The 16,963-nt window shown below is 47.3% G+C and overlaps 2 protein-coding genes across 2 annotated transcripts; one reads left to right on the top strand and one right to left on the bottom strand.

Annotated features, from left to right (window-relative positions):
- Positions 1–2,231: 2,231 nt before the first annotated feature.
- On the bottom strand, positions 2,232–10,276 carry LOC133399382 (gastrula zinc finger protein XlCGF26.1-like). The gene is made up of 4 exons (XM_061670957.1): positions 9,955–10,276; positions 8,254–8,973; positions 3,250–5,380; positions 2,232–2,334 (listed from the first exon to the last, which is right to left on the bottom strand). Exons 1-3 carry the CDS (start codon positions 10,061–10,063, stop codon positions 4,515–4,517), a joined length of 1,695 nt encoding a protein of 564 aa, XP_061526941.1. The 5' UTR covers positions 10,064–10,276; the 3' UTR covers positions 2,232–2,334; positions 3,250–4,514.
- Positions 10,277–10,844: 568 nt separating this feature from the next.
- On the top strand, positions 10,845–14,534 carry LOC133415291 (zinc finger protein 572-like). The gene is made up of 3 exons (XM_061701241.1): positions 10,845–10,848; positions 10,892–11,031; positions 12,079–14,534. Exons 1-3 carry the CDS (start codon positions 10,845–10,847, stop codon positions 12,970–12,972), a joined length of 1,038 nt encoding a protein of 345 aa, XP_061557225.1. The 3' UTR covers positions 12,973–14,534.
- The last annotated feature ends 2,429 nt before the right edge of the window (positions 14,535–16,963 follow it).

Raw genomic sequence — 16,963 nt, 5'->3', positions numbered from 1 at the left:
GCGAAGGTGAAGAAGTTTCACGTTTCATCCAAAATGTTTAGGTGTGGAGCCCCCACGCCCATCTCACTGGCGAGGGTGCTCACATCAGGCTTGTTGTCGTCGTCGTCGTCGTCGTCAGGTGTGGCTGAAATTATTACAACAATATGTGCTTATTTGTAATGCGATGGATATTTATTGGAAATGTTGGACACAGCGACAGAACAGAACATAAAACCGTCTACGACAAGACTTACGTTAAAACTAGGACTCGGACTCTATCGGCACCAGGCGGGCTACACGTTTTAATTATCACGTCGACTGCTGTTTTTGGAATGCCGGTTTCCTTCGTCCTCGTCCTCACAGCGCAGCGTGATTTACCGTCTTTTTATTGTCCGTCTTGATGTTTTCTCAGCAGCAGAAATTCACTCGACCCGACCCCGACGTCCAAGTCCGAATGCCGTCCGCTTTTCCATCGAACATAGCAAAATCCCAGCGAGACACTGACTGGGCCTCTTTTCCTCTCGCTGGGCCGTTATCCAAACCCCCCCCCCCCCCCAATCTAATATACAGTTCCAAGATGATGTAATAAAAGCTCTCTGTATATAAATACTGAATGTATATATTTTGTATATAATGTACGTAGCGTGCAATGAATCCCGTGAGCCTCCGAGTTATCGTTTTGTCATTGCCTTTCACGCATGGAAGAGCACAGGTCGGACGTAGCAGCTGACAGGCTGCGCGATACTCGAGGTCTCCTCCTTAACAGAATAGCAATTGAAGGAGACCGGCGATCCAGGAACGGCCCCGGGCGACGGGCAGCGTGCTCTTTCGCCGAGTCTAATTATCAGCGGTCTGTTAGCGTCGCGTTGTTGTTGTACTGAAGTAACTCCGGTGCTACGACGCAAGCCACGGCCGCGCGTCGAACGTGTGGAGCGTAAAGATCAATCACGTGAAGTTGCGACTCACATATTGCATACTGACATGTCAAAAAAACTCGTTTTATTATGTATTTCGGATCCCGAGTACACCTACTCCAGCTTGGCGTTTTCAATTTCCGAGCTCGTTGCAAAGTCAGTTTCTTCACAGTTGACTTCTGTGGCTTCGTGTACTGCGGCAGTACACTTGTGTTTGTTCATCTGATACTTGTAAGAGAACTTTTGCTCACACACGTTGCAACTGAACACTTTCTCACCGGTGTGTATTCTCGTGTGCTTGAACCAGCGATGAACGATCTGCGAAACTTATGGGGCAGACTGAACAGGCAAAAGGTTTCTCTCCGGTGTGTGTCCTTGTGTGTGTTCTTAAATGGGCCCGCTGGGCAAACCTTTTATGACAAACTGAGCAGGAAAAAGGTTTCTCCCCAGTGTGCGTTCTCATGTGGAGTACCAATGTCGAACGATCTCCGAAACCCAGGTTGCAAACTGAGCAGGAAAAAGGTTTTTCTCCCGTGTGTGTTCTTGAGTGTGTTGTCAGCTGTCCCTTCTGAGTGAATCTTTTACCACAGACTGCACAGGAAAAGGGCTTCTCCCCAGTATGTGTTCTTATGTGTTGAACTAATGATGAACGATCGACAAAACATAGGTCACAGACTGAGCAGACAAAAGATTTCTCTCCAGTGTGTATTTTTGTGTGCGTTATCAAATTTCCCTTTATCGAGAAACGTTTACCACACACTGAGCAGGAAAAGGGTTTCTCTCCTGTGTGCGTTCGAGTGTGAGTTACCAAATGTTCCTTCTGAGTAAATCCTTTACCGCAGACCGAGCAAGAAAAAGGTTTCTCCCCAGAGTGCGTTCGAGTGTGTCTGGTCAAGGCGCCTTTTTGAGAGAATGTTTGACCACAAACTGTGCAGGAAAAGGGTTTTTCCCCCGTGTGTTTTCTCATATGTTGAACTAAACGCGAATGAACACTAAAACGCGTGCTGCAGAATAAACAAGCAAAAGCTTTCTCTCGAGAGTCGTTCTCATCATCGGTGTCCGAAGAGTGCGAAGTTATGTCGTCGCTCTCTGACAGCGGAGCCAAGAGGCCGTCCGCTCGTGATCCTTCGCGGCGAGCTCCGTCGCCCTCGGCTGCCGCGTGTCGACTCGAGCTGCCAGCTGGGAGGTTCCGCCCCTCTGTTCTCCTCACTTTGACCCGGATGAAGCGGTGACCACTGACCTTGGGCTTCTTCATCTTCATTTTTGACAATGATGGTGATCTCCTCCTCTTTAATATGAGGGTGCTCTGGCTCCTCTTCATCTTTAACACAAGGGTACTCTAGCTCTTCCTCCTTAACATGTGACGGCTCCAGCCCCTGCTGCTCCACTTTGAAGTTCCACTCTTGCTGCTCAGGATGAAGATACTGTTCGCTGCCATCAGCTGGACACAAGGAGAGAAACACAGATGGCTCTTTTTGTGGCTCCAAATAGGACACAAATTGCAGCCCATTTGAAGCATCGATTTGTCAAACAAAGACGGCTCTCTTCGTAGCTGGCGGTGTTGGACGCTGCGTTGGGTTTGTATGACGGACGCACAGCAGAGTTTCATCGGAGTTGGACCAGGACACAAAACAGCCTTTTGCCTTCTTGTTGGCGCGCTTACGACCGACGGTAACTGTTCATCGTCTCGATTAAAGAGAGGCTACGATCAAATACGGCGTATAGATCATGTCGACGGCATTTTTCAACGAAAAGACAGAAAACGAAAACATTTTCAGACGTCAGTGACAGTAAATGGCAAAAGCGTTTTTACTGCTCGTCATGGAGGATAGGTTCCCAAAAACGTCAAACAAAACCAGCGGTCAAAATGCAGCCGTACTGCACGCCGCTACCCGCTACTTCAAGGAAAACAAACAACACAAATGTCTTCTTCCACTAGTTTAAATGACACATTTCGTGTGATTCGAACGCAATGAATGGCTTCTTAGCGGTCCTCGTAATAACGAGGCGACGTCATCGTCTCTGGTCTCAATCGTGTTAGCAACATGACAGCAAATAAAGTTACCAATGCGGGTTGAAGTCAGTCATTGTTATCCAAAGCCCAAACTCCCACAGCTGGCAATGTCGGGCCCTCCATTTTCGCAACCGCTCGTCCTCATTGCGGTCGCGGGTGTGCTGGCGCCTTCGGGCGAGAGGCGGGCCACACGCCCTGGACTGGTCGCCGGCCAATCGCAGAGCGAGCAATGTATTCGCCCAAAACAATACGGGTCGACCGATGACAACCCCCCGGATTTTAATCTCGTGAATTTAGGACGAAAACGTTTTCTAAACACGTGAAAGTGAGAAATGACCCAACCTGTGTGCGACACAGCTTGGGGCTTCTTGAAAGCAGCACCAAGTCGTCGACGTTGACGTTGTCGCTCGTTCTCCTCTTTTGCTCCACAAAGTTCCTCCTCGTACTCTTCTTTCACTTTGGCACACATTCTCACACGATAGTCACACGATTGCACACGCACACCTGACGTCTGCTTCGCATGATGTTTTGATGTCTCTTTGTTAGCAGCTAGCCAGCTAAGCTAACTTCAAAGTCCACCGAGACAAGTTCATCCGGACAGAAGTTAGTCACCCCGGTGAAATAAAAAAAAAAAAAAGGGGTCGAATTGTGTTGATTAGTCGGAACCCCACAGAAGCAGTTCGGATTAAATGCCTTATGCTAAACGCCGTTTTGCAAACTTTGCTTTTCTCGGCATTGACTTCCGGCAGACGAGACTCATTTATTACGTCTCGTACGTTACTGCCTCCCCAGGTGAGGAGGTGTCATTGCAGCTTCTGCTCTGTCGTTTTCCTGTCCTACTTTTAGGAAATGTCAAATTTCGCAAGTTCTGGGCTCAGCTCTTCTTGGAACACGTCATCACACGTCCTTTGAATGGAGATTGTCCAGGTAGATGTTTCATTCCTAAAAACATATGTTTCATATTTTTGTTAGCCACTGTAACATGATGCACAGTTGGAACTTTAACACTGCACTTAAATGTAGAAAACAAACAAACAAACAAACAAACAAAATGCTCCAGAAATAACCACGTAACTCCAATTTATTGCATATGTGAATTCGATATTTTTCCCTTATAAGTGTTGGAGAACAAACATTTCTAAATGATTCAATGCAAATGAAGTGTAAGGACAGTACAATAAATGTACTGGACGGGATTTGAGAAAAAGGCGAACGCCACTGCCACTGACGATTCGAACATTGAATTCAGGGATTATTTTATGCACCACTAGAGGGAGCCCTCGTACCAGCGCCACAGTATGTTCTTCAATTTGTAATACTGAAGCGTGTGTTTTTGGTTTGTCTACGAAGCCACATGCAGTCTTTAAGGCTATTCAAACATGAAAGACTGGAAATGTTCTATTCGGTCGCTTGTTTTGTGAAAACCGTTCATTCGACTGCAACCGACGAACTGTACCGTATGTGGAATTTGAAACATGAACACGAGTAGCATCCTTGGCGGTCTATAATAACGATGAGTTATTATGAGCGCGTACACTGTAAATCCAGCAGTGCCGCTCACTAGAAAATGGGCCTCAACGGCGTTTAACCCAAGTGAAAGTCAACGTTTATCTAAAGTCCTGCTGCTGTTCTTCCCCAGCACACTTGTGTTTGTTCACCTGATACTTGTAAGAGAATCGTTGAGCACACACACTGCAATTGAACACTTTCTCCCCAGTGTGCGTTCTCACGTGCCTCGCCAGCGCTGCGGGATGACCGAAACTTTTGGTGCACACCGAGCAGGTAAAAGGTTTCTCGCCCGTGTGCGTTCTCATGTGCTGGACCAATGTTGAACGAACATTAAAACTCGTATTGCAGACTGAGCAGAAAAATGCTTTTTCCCCGGTGTGTGTTCTCGTGTGGATTCTCATAGTCGCCTTCTGGGAGAAGCTTTTATTGCAGATTGAGCACGAAAAGGGTTTCTCACCCGTGTGCGTTCTCGTGTGTTTCGTCAACGTCGAGCAATCGCTAAAGCATTTGTGGCACACCGAGCAGGAAAAAGGTTTTTCTCCGGTGTGTGTTCTCGTGTGCGTTATCATCGATGTTTTCTGAGAGAATCTTTGGCCGCAAACGGAGCACATGAAAGGTTTTTCTCCAGTGTGAATCATCATGTGTCTTCTCAGATTTGCATTGTTGCTAAACGTTTTGTCGCAGCGCGGACATGCCAAACGTTTGTTGTCATTGTGACACGTCGCATCGCCTTTAGCGTGCTCGTCATCATCGGGGTCGGGAGAATGCGACGTGTTGTCGCTATCCGATAGCGGAGTTAAGAGGCGGTCGCCGTCGCCTTCCTCTTCGTCGTCTTCACTCTTCACAACGACGCGATTAAAGGGCAGCCGGGTGGGATCGGCCTCCTCCCGACCTATGTTGTGTTGGTCTGCTTCCTCTTTAACGTCTGGGGCCGCGGGCTCCTGCCGCTCTTCTTCACGGACATCTGCAGGAAAACACAAAGCCCCCCCCCCCCCCCCAAAAAAGAGTCAACTTTAGCCCAATCCAGTCAACACATTATGACGTTGATTCAAGTGGAACTAAAGAGGAAAGAAATTCTTTTTTTAAAGGGGATTACAAACCAACAGCTCTATTCTCATAGCATTTGGGATTTTACCTTTTGGAAAAGAAAGCTCTTCAATATTGTAACTCCACAAAAAACGACTTCATTCCTGGTAGATTTATGGGATGATAAATTCCAATCATATCTGAGCTTTTAATTGGCCCAGAGAAAATGCAGGGAGGAGTAAATGCTATATTCTGGGTTGTTTTTTTCTCGGCCCCATATGTAAGTATGCATTTTTGAAAATGATACCATTCATTTGTGATATTTATTACATTACATTGTATCTATTATTGCTATTTATTTATTCTCACAACATCACAACTTCTCTCCCCTTGTAAAGGAATTTGTTGTAACATGACTCCTTTTTTTTCTAAAGGGATAAAAAGGAGCCGTTTCAATCCCGATGACATTGACACAAGGTGGTTATGTTTCATTGGCGTTAGGATTATGAGGAAACAAAGCCAAAAAGGGAACGTTGGTCCCAAAAGGTTTGCGAACTCCTGTCGAAAAGGAGATGAGCCAACCTGCTCTGTGCAATTCCTCTTCCCGCTCCAAAGCAGCCTCGAGTAGATGACGTCGTCGCTCTTTTTCCTCTCTTGTTCGACAAAGTTCCTCCTCGTACTCCCGCTATCATACTTTCCGAATCGTCACACGATAATCAATCAATCAATCAATCAATCCAAACACTGAACGCTCACACTTGCTCTCTGCTAAGCGTTGTAACGTGGTAACTTCCGCGTCTCGTTGTTCGCATCTAGCGGGATAAAAGAGCTTAAATGTGTACCGAGGCGAAGAGTCAATTATGTTTCATCTGTTACACGACCGAAATACGAGAAGATTATCAAACAAAAGACGCAATATTAATGTTACCAATTGAATTGCTCCGTCCGGCTTCCTGCTTTTCCTCGACCTATTTTCAATTTCCTTCAGACAAGACACATTCTGGTACATTACTGCCGCCTTTGGTGTGGTGGTGTCACTACACAATGATAACGACAACAAACAGTAAAAACTGAACTCGTCGTGTATTTGCTTACCTGGGCAATTCACTGAGGATTTACCTGACTGAATCCACGCCTTAATGCCACCACTATAGAGACCATACATACCAACCTCATCACTCGATCTGATACTCTTTTCACCTCCAAGACATTCTCGGCCAACGCTTCTTTTAAAATAACCCCGACTCCATCGACACCACGGTCAAATCATTTCAACCCTGCCCCTGAACTTCTCGCCTTACTGCCTTTCCGCCTGCTCTCCTGGACACACAATATATCAACCTTTCATCATGTCAACCCACTCCCGAGATTTTGCTGTCAGAGTCCCAACATTCAAAGTCCCCACATTCAGTTCTAGGTTCTGTGTTTTCCTCTTCTCTTCTGCCGAAGAACCCGCTTTCCACCTCTTCTTCGACTTTGACCCACAGTGGCTGAATTTCCAACGGCGCCCCGCAGGTCGACCCGGGTCACGGCCGATCCGGTATGGAATTCTTTGGATGAAGGCTCCTATTTGTTTGGCATAGTTTGAAGCCGGACGCCCTTCCTGACGCAACCCTCTCCGCATTTATCCGGGCTCGGGACCGGCCTACAGTTGGCACTGGCTTGTGCCCCCCGTAGGGCCGCCCTAACCCTAACACTCCAATTGTTTGCTAATATTGTTTGTTACGTCTGCCAGCACGACTGATTCTGAAGGCCCGGAGTAGATTACGTTGACGTGGCAACACGCAGAGGTTGAAATATGATTGGACCAAAAAAATCGAACACCCACATACATGTACTGAAAGCAATACAGCCAAAACAAACAAACAAAACGATGAAATGAAGAGAATACCTTCATGCGACTTCATGAAACAAATACTACAATTTACTTTTATATATATATATTTTTTTTTTTTTTTTTTTTTCATGCGGGTCAGAACTTGTGATTGCGATGAGGGCAGCAGCGAAGGCCTTGCTGACTGACTATCCAACGACGGATCACATCGAATGACACCGTGAGATATTTCCGCTCACAATTGGTTGAATCTGAGCAGCGCGTAATCTGCACTTGGTATTAAAAAGGAGGCCGATCACTTTTGTTCAAGCATTTATGAGCACCTAAAACGTGCTCTGCATAGAATGGCTGACATTTTATGTAGATTATCAATACTTCCGATCTTTATAGTAAAAACCTCGACTTTTATCACATCTCGATTGCTTTATTTCAAATCCATCGCGGTGACGTACGAACTCATCATCGAAACTTTTAAGTCCAAATAGTTGTGAACATTAGGCTTGGTGAGACCGTTGTTGTTTTGGGGTCCTTGAGACCGATTTTGGGATCACGCATCCACATTTCCAACTCACCGCAACCGCTTAAATGTTGTCAGCTTGTCAGAATGTCCAGTTTTCCTGCACTTCATGTATCGCTGCTCTTCTCACCAGCACACTTGTGCTTCTTAACCTTGTACTTATCATTGAATCTTCTATCGCACACACTGCAGCAAAATGGTTTGTCGCCAGTGTGCGATCTTACATGTCTTTGCAAAGCGCCGCTTTGAGAGAAACTGTGACCGCAAGTTGAGCAGATGAACGGTTTCTCTCCCGTGTGCGTTCTCACGTGTTGAACCAACGTCTTCCGAACGGTAAAACTTCTGCTGCAGATCGAGCAGGAAAACGGTTTCTCCCCGGTGTGCGTTCTCACGTGCCTCGCCAATCCCGCAGGATGACCAAAACATTTGGCGCACACCGAGCAGGTAAACGGTTTCTCACCCGTGTGCGTTCTCATGTGGTGAACCAACGTTGAACGAACGTTGAAACTTGTGCGGCAGATGGAGCAGAAAAAGGATTTTTCTCTGGTGTGTGTTCTTGTGTGTGTTTTCATGGCCACCTTCTGGGAGAAGGTTTTAGCGCAGATTGAGCACGAAAAGGGCTTTTCGCCGGTGTGCGTTCTCGTGTGTTTCACCAATGTCGAATAATCACTGAAACATTTGTGGCACACCGAGCAGCAAAAAGGTTTTTCTCCAGTGTGCTTTCTTGTGTGCGTTATCATCGATCCCTTCTGAAAGAATCTTTGCCCACAAACTGAACACATGAAAGCTTTTTCTCCCGTGTGAATGATCACGTGTCTCCTGAGATTCCTCTTGTCGGTAAAAGTCTTGCCACACCGAGCGCACGTCAAGTGCGCGTTGCCAGTGCGACGCGTCGTATCACCTCGGGAGTGTTCGGCAACATTGCCGTCGGGAGGGTGTGACGTTATGCTGTTCCAATCCACTAAGAGGCCTTCTGCTTGGGATCCACCGCCTTCTTCAACGTCCTCTTCTTCATCATCTTCACTCTTCACATGGACAACAGTGAATGGAAAATTGCCGATGTCCTCCTCCTCTCCCTCCTGACTGATGCTGCGTTCCTCCTCTTCCTCCTTCATGCGGGGAGACTTCGGCTCCTCGGACTCCGCGTCCCGCTGCTCAGGATGGGGATCTTCACTGACATCTGCAAGACACAAGAAGACAAACACACAGGGTTGGAAAAAGTCCGACTACGCTCGTGCCGAGTGATATTATATTGGCGGAAGCAGCAACTACGAATAATATCTTGCAGGAGGACACACGGAAGCTTGAGCACGGTCCTGCTGCCGTGGTCCATTTGTAGCTGTGAGCGGACGTGGGACTGACGATCCAGTAAAAGTCGGCGTCATCGCGGTTTGCAATTACAAAGGCACTTTTGTGTGTGTGGAAGCTTTCGCCAGCTGTTCGTTTTAAAAAAAGAAAAGAAAAAGAAAAAACACCTATTCACGTTTTGTACTGTTTCCGAAACGCGCGAGGGTGCCACCAGCGCCTCGTCTAAACAGGAATTTCGTACGTGACAAGTGGGGATGCAACAAGACCGCACGGATACTTGGAGCTAATTCATACGGAGCACTCGCCATGGAAAATAAGACTGCCCCTCCCCTCCTCAAACCGAGGAAAGACAAGTTGGCAACGGGGTGGAAAAGTCTCACTTGAGTTGTCTTGAGGTTACGGAGACTTCGCTCCATGTTCATGTACATGCGCAATACTGCTACTACTACTTCCGTATTGAGACAGAATTTGGCACCGTTGGATTTGGCGAACAGATACAATTTTCAAAATGTATATCTTTTGAAACGATGAATAGTAATCCTGCACACCTTCTTTGCTTTGCGTTGTTCCTGTTGCGGACACTGCTGAAACGGACTTTCCCATGTGGGTGAACGAAGTAGCTACCTATCTTCCATTCTACAACTCCACAATTGGATCATCAAACGGAGGGTTGCGGAGCCCCACTGATCCATCCCATCATTCACCCTCCAACTGTTGCATCTGTGGAGTGCGCCGTTAAAGTTCTGTGATCCATCCGTGTATCTATTTCTCTACCTATCGATGTATCTGTCGTTCAGTTCATCTCTGTATACCTTTTGTATGCATTTAAACGTGAGTAAAAAGGTGCACCGACCTGCTCTGTGTGCGTCATCTCGAGGCTTGAAACCCGCGTCCAGAATTGGACCTTGTCGCTCGTTCTCCTCGTTTGTTCGACGAACTTCCTCCTCGTACTCTGCAATCATTCTTGCACACGTTCGGTTTCGGTTTCCGCTCACGCCCGATAATCCGGTGAGCGACGCGTTGCTCTTTTTAGCTCGTCATTGCGAGCTCCGAGCGGACTCGCAGAAGACGGCAAATTATGGTTCCACGACAGAAATATACACGGGATTTAAGAGTTCACGACAAATAATAAAAGCAATGTACTGATTTCGTGACATTGACGTGCTACATTATTTTCCGTGACCCCCCCCCCCCCCCATTTCCGGTAGACGGAACCAACCGAGTTTGTGCATTCTCGTGCATCACTGCCTCCTTTGTTGTGTGCGCGTCATTGCACGCCAAATCTTCTGAGGACGTCCTGTCTTCTCTCCTTCTGCAAACTCTACTCTCACATCCTAGTTTAACGGATTATGTTTCATTGCGCTCGTTGCGGTTCGTCGTGCCTTCATTTCCCCCCTCGGAAATTCAAGGCTGTAATGACACATGCACACCTGAGGGAGGCAGTAATGCATCAATACGACGCAATCGTCGTTGGTCGTGTGCCGGAAGTAAAACAAGAAAAAGAAAAGCAAACGCTTTAGCGAGACGGCCTGCATAAGATCCAGTTATTGCGTTTATTACGACACCGTTTGCTCCGTCTTCAGTTAATAGTTCCTTTATATCACATCGTAAGCTTAATCCGTTATTAATGTTCGGATAAACTCGTCTCGGTGAACGTTGAAGCCTCCCAAAGTAGCTTAGCTCGCTAGCTGCCAAGTGAGCAACGAGCGCGTGCGTGCGAAGCGTTGCGATTATCGCGTGAAAATGTGTAAAGTGGAAATGCTGAGAGCGCTGCTGAATCAGCGGCTGAGTGCGGCCGTCGAAGAAATATTTGCGGTTTTTGCGAGAACCATCACGGAGTACGAGGAGGAACTTTGTCGGACGAAAGAGGAGAACGAGCGACAACGTCAACTGCTGGACGCTGTTTTCAAAAAGCCTCGACACGTACCAGGTTTGTTCGTTTTTCTTCCTCTCGCATGTTTAGCCACGTGTAGTGGGAGAAGGGCACCGTTGACCTTTGCGTGACCCCGCCCCGAACACATCCCAGTATTCCATCGAGCCGGTTCTCGCTGTCTTGCTTGTGCAGTTGTCCAAATATATAATAACGCTTGCGGCAAGATAGATTTGGTCCCCATCCATCCGTCCATCTATTTTCTACCGAGGGCACGCCACCCTTTTCCGACCGAGGACCACGGTCTCAGATTGGGAGGTGCCGATTCTCATCCCGGCCGCTTCACACTCGGCTGCGAACCGCTCCGGTGAGAGTCGGAGGTCACGGCTCGATGAAGCCAACGCAAAAAGCAGAGATGCAATACCGAGGCCACCAAAGCGGACCCCCCAGACGCCTCGGCTGCGCCTCGAAATTCTGTCCATCAAAGTTAGGAACAGAATCGGCGGAGTCCGACCCTCCCCGGGAACGAGTCCGACTGACGGCCGGATATGCGGACCGAACTCTGACTCCGGTCGCACGGGGACCGAACGGCCCAGCCCGCGTTATTTTTTTTTTGTCATTCCAAATTGAAGTGGACCGTGAAACTGACACATGAGGCAAAAGAGAATTGAACACTTTCAAGAGTCAGCTACATTTAAGCAGAAAACTCATTTCAAACGCTGGACATTCGAATCGAATTTTGCATAGACCCTTCCGGTAATTCTAAACACACGTAGAGCAGCAACACATACAAACAGAGCATACAACGGTACTCACATACTCTCTGCTATGTGGAAATGAGCGGGGGACCGTTTTGAATGACGCTGCATCTCTTCCGGTCGAGCTCCGTTGCCGCCCGGCACGTCGCAACGCAACGCGGGACTACACTGAAGCCGCGCGATTTCCAAATTCGGACTCGCTTGTACACTGTCAAACGCCATTAAAAAACCGATTGCTTCAAAATCCGCGATCTAGCGGCGGCACGAACGACGAGCCGTATTGTTGACCGCGTTGATATTTGGCCGGCTCCGCAGTAACGTGACGTGTTCGTCTTCTTTTGTCCTTCAGACGTCTGCGAGGAAGAGCTTCGTCCTGAGCGGCAGGAGTACGAGCTCCGGCCTGGAGCGGGCGGGGCCGCAGCCCGCTTACATTAAAGTGGAAGAGGAGGGGGGCCACCTTCAAGGGCCGGACTTCTCAGTGTATCGCGTCATTGTAAAAAGTGAAGACGACGAGGACAAAGGTCAGCGAGAGGAGAGCGGAGGGGCGGAGCCGCCGAGCGGCAGCTCGAGTCGTCGCGCGACGACAGAAGGCGGCGGAGGCCGCTGCGGACGATCGAAAGCGAACAGCCGCTTGGCTCCGCTTTCAGATAGCGGCGACACGATGTCCGACACCGACGACGAGCGCTCAAAAGGGGACGCGGCGGGTCACGCCGACGACAAACACGTCAAATGCACGCAGTGTGACAAAACATTCGGAAACAAGAGGAATCTGAAACGACACATGAGATGTCACACAGGAGAGAAACCTTTCCTGTGCTCAGATTGCGGGAAAAGATTCTCCCGCAAGGATTATTTAATCACGCACACCAGAAAACACACGGGAGAAAAACCTTTTTCCTGCTCGGTCTGCAACTCGAGTTTTACGTTTCAGTCCGCGTTGTTTCAACACATGGAAACTCACTTCGGGGAGAAACCGCAATGTCCCCAATGCGACAAAACCTTCGGCAACAAGAGAAATCTGATAAGGCACATGAGGCGCCACACGGGGGAAAAGCCGTGCATATGCTCCTTCTGCGGTGAAAGATTCTCCCTGAAGAGAAGTTTGATCAGACACATCCGAACACACATTGGAGAAAAAACCTTCTCCTGCTCCATCTGCAACACGAGTTTCTGCTATCAGTCGGGTTTGAGTAAGCACATGAAAAAACACGCCGGCGACAATGTGGAACTCAAGTGTGTGTGATTTGCAGCCGTCATTTAGAACGACGCGCAAACGGCGAGCCGTGTGACCACTTATTTCAAGTCCTTCGTAGCCGCGCACTAGTACGCTCTTTTCCTCACGCCAGTAGAACGACTAAGTCCTGTTTTGTCCCGCTAGCGGGTGACTTTTCTGCACACGAGTTGGAGACGTTCTGGCAAACCCGTCGCACAACTACGTCTCGCTAATAACCGCGCACTGGTTGACATCTGTGTGCGACTCTCCAGGTTAACTGCTAGAATTGGATCACGTCACTAGTACGACAACGTTGTCAACTAGTGCGCAGTTTGGCCTCAACAGTAACATGTAGTTGCCCTACCCGTGTCAATAAATGTCATACAGAAGTGGAAGAATGGAGTGTTGCCAGTCAGGTGCATTCTACTCGTGCGCCTGACTAGTGAGGACAAAGAGCGTACTAGTAGACGGATGACAAGGATATCGATAAATGTTCAATTGGCTTCCATGTACGGGAGAGTGTGCGTACGTGTACGCGAACACCGATGCATGCGAGCATAAGCCAGAGGATGCGTATTTCTATCGGATGTGGGGTCCTGCCGTGATCCGTTGCGATGTGCTAAACCAGTTGGAGTCCCGGCCGGAGCTTTCGTCCCTCGATGCGTGCCTAATGTGTGTGCTTTCATGCGCTCGTCAGCATATCAGTGTTTTCATCCGCTCATTTACAGTTCAATCCGAACGTCCGATGTGGTGCAAACGTGTGCTCGGAAGCGACCCCTTTTGGGCAATCGGCGGATAACGCGACACGTTTCCGGGAAGACGAGTGAAAAATGGAAAAAGCTGCAACAGAAGAAGGACGCTCGTTACCAGCCGGTACCACCATGCGCTGTGGGGGGCAATCATAACAAAGTACAATAGACTTTATGACTGTATTTAGGCAGACTTTTCAGGTCTCTGGACTTGAGGATTTCTTTTTCTTCTTGATTGCTCAACATCTTGCTGTCTCCTAAAACAGAATGAACTACGTCACAGGCGACACGAGGAACGGCATTAACGCCGATGGCAACAGATGCGGAGAAGCAAACTATTCCCATCCGTGGCCTTACCGAAGTCAATGTTGTTGTTGTTGTTGTTGTTGTTGTTTGGGTCCCATAAGAATCATTTGCGGTAAATGTGTTGCGTCTTGTGTCAGTTTCAAAAGTACCACATTCTGATTTGACAAAATGTTCTGTCTAATCTGAAAAAAACAACAACACACAAGTAAGGTCTATTTATAAGGCTACGTAAGAGCACAATGTAAGTTAATAAAAGATGGAAATGTTCTCATCGCTATTTTGTGTGCAGAAGTTGTTGTTTTTTTCTTCAATTGGGCTAAGTTGTCAAAATGGTTATTGTATAGAATTAACGGTACCAAAAAAAAGTTTTAATTGTGTGCTTGATTATTTTGGAGGGCTTGTGCTTGTAAATGTAGAACACATTTTATAACTATTATATATGGATATGAAGAGAATAATAATATTTTTCTTCACCTCCAAAAAGAAAAGTGAACATCTCATCAGCTTAATGCCAATTAAACGTGACCATGTGTACCACTACATCCATTATTGATTTAAAATTAGCCAGTTTTTGAGAAATAAAAGTGAAAAGTGTTCCAAAAACATTGAGAGAAGAGAAGTTGTAATGTTGGGAGAATCAAGTCATTTTTTCAAGAAACAAAAGTAACCAAGACAGGATAAAAAGGATACAAAGTTTGGAACCTTATGAGAGTAAAATTGATCATTTTCCAAGATAAAGTCATTCGATATTGAAGTCAAAGTTTAACGGGGGAATAAATTCATACTTTATTTTCATTACATTACGCCTTTTATTCTGGAAGACGACGTGTCTTTAGTCTGTAAAAACAGGACTATATTCTAAAAAAACCAAAAACTTTTTGTACTAAAAATAATTCTTTATTCATGGAGGGTTGTCAGATTTATGATGTTATGTCACAATCGTATCTGAGCTTTAAATCTTTGAATTGGGCCCAAACTAAGAAATGAAGGAGAAATTGGTTGATGGTGTACGTTTGCTTTGTTTTCTTGGCACACTTGTCCCTATAAATGGGTGTGCGCTTTACATGAAATAATACAACATCATTTATTGCAAAACCTCTGCGAGACTGCAATTTGAGAACCACTGCTATCGAGTCTTCCATTGATCGGGGGTCTACGACGTGGCACGAGATACCTTCTGCGCTGAATCCATCAGATAGCAAGTACTGCATGCGGAGCACGAGTGGTGTCAAATTGAAGTAGTAACATTCAGAGAAGCGGTGAACATCCATCATGGTTTATTGCCAAGTTTACACACTACCAATTCTTCTCTGGTACGTGTTCTTGTGTGTACCTTCAAATATCCTTTTCGAGAGAACCCTTTACCGCAAAATGAGCAATTAAATAGTTTCTCTCCAGTGTGTGCTCTTGTGTCTTTTCAGATTTCCCTTTGGAGAGAATCTTTCACCGCAGACGGAGCATGAGAAAGGTTTCTCCCCAGTGTGTTCTCGTGTGACTTGCTAACGCTGCTGGCACGCTAAAACTTGTGTTCCACACCGAGCGGGAAAAGGGTTTTTCCTCACGGTGGTTTCTCGTGGGACTGGCTAAATGTTCCTTGAGTTTGAATCGTTTGCTCCGTCCGCAAAATGAGCACGTAAATGCTTTCTCTTCCGTGTGTATCCCCGTGTGTCCTCTGGGAGCTTGCTTGTTGCCAAAGGTTTTCCCGGAGTGAAAGCGTGACAAGTCACGTCACTTGTGCAGCGTTTATGGACATGATCAGTGTCAGGAGAGCGTGACGTTATGTCTTCATTATCGGATAGTGGAGCGAAAAGGCTATCGGCTTGTGATCCGCCACGGTGGTCTTCGTCATCTTCTGCTGGCTCCACCTGTCAATTGTGCTCACTCTTAACATCGTCTTGATCATCTTCACGTTTTACAGTCAGCGATAACTCGGTGATATCGGCCTCCTCCAGCCCGTGAAGCTCCCCCCCCCCCCGACTGAAGTTCTGATCCTCCTCTTCCTTTTTAACGTGGCAGAGCTCCGGCTCTTTGTCCTCCTCCACCCTGAAGAGATCTTCTTCACTGTCATCTGTAGACAAACACACATGCTTTGTCAAGCTTTGCTCAATCATACGGAAGCGTATTGCTGCCACACCCAAAAAAAAAACAGGTTCACTATCACGTTATAACGTGATACGTTTCACGTTATAATGTGATAAATTACACGTTAAAACGTGATTAATTTCATGTTAGAACATGAAAAGTTTCACGTTATAACTCGAAACGAATTACGTGAAACTTTTCACGTTATAGTATGAAATTATTCACGTTATAATGTGTAATTTATCACAATATAACGTGAAACATATCACGTTATAACGTGATAGTGAACCTTCTTTTTTTGGGGGGGGTGTGGCAGCAATACGCTTCCGTACAATCAAGTCCATCCATCCATTTTCTGAGCCATCCATTCTCCTCACGCGGGTCGCGGGCGTGCCGGAGCCTATCCCGGCTGTCGTCGGGCAGGAGGCGGGGTACGCCCCGAACTGGATGCCAGCCCATCGCAGGGCACGTACAAACAAACAACCGTTCTCACCCACAGTCACGCCTACGGGCAATTTAGAGTCCCCAATTCATGCATGTTTTTGGGATGTGGGAGGAAAGCGGAGTGCCCGGAGAAAAGCCACGCAGGCACGGGGAGAACATGCAAACTCCACACGGGCGGGGCCGGGGATCGAACCCGGGTCCTCAGAACTGTGCGGCGGACGCTCTAACCGGTCGGCCACCGTGCCGCCACAATCAAGTCAGATATTTGAATAATATCCTGCAAGAAGAAACTGAAGCTTGAGCAGGCACCTTCAGTGATTGGCGCCACCATGTGTGCAATCCAGACGCTACAATGCGGTGCCACGAAACAAGCCTGTCCTGTGCACTTCCTGGGGGGGAACTCCTACTAGCAAACCGATGGGAAGGGTGACCCAGAAAAA

The sequence above is a fragment of the Phycodurus eques genome, chromosome 2 (genome assembly GCF_024500275.1).
Source record: "Phycodurus eques isolate BA_2022a chromosome 2, UOR_Pequ_1.1, whole genome shotgun sequence".
NCBI lineage: Eukaryota > Metazoa > Chordata > Actinopteri > Syngnathiformes > Syngnathidae > Phycodurus > Phycodurus eques.
This window is presented reverse-complemented; position numbering and strand designations above follow the sequence as displayed.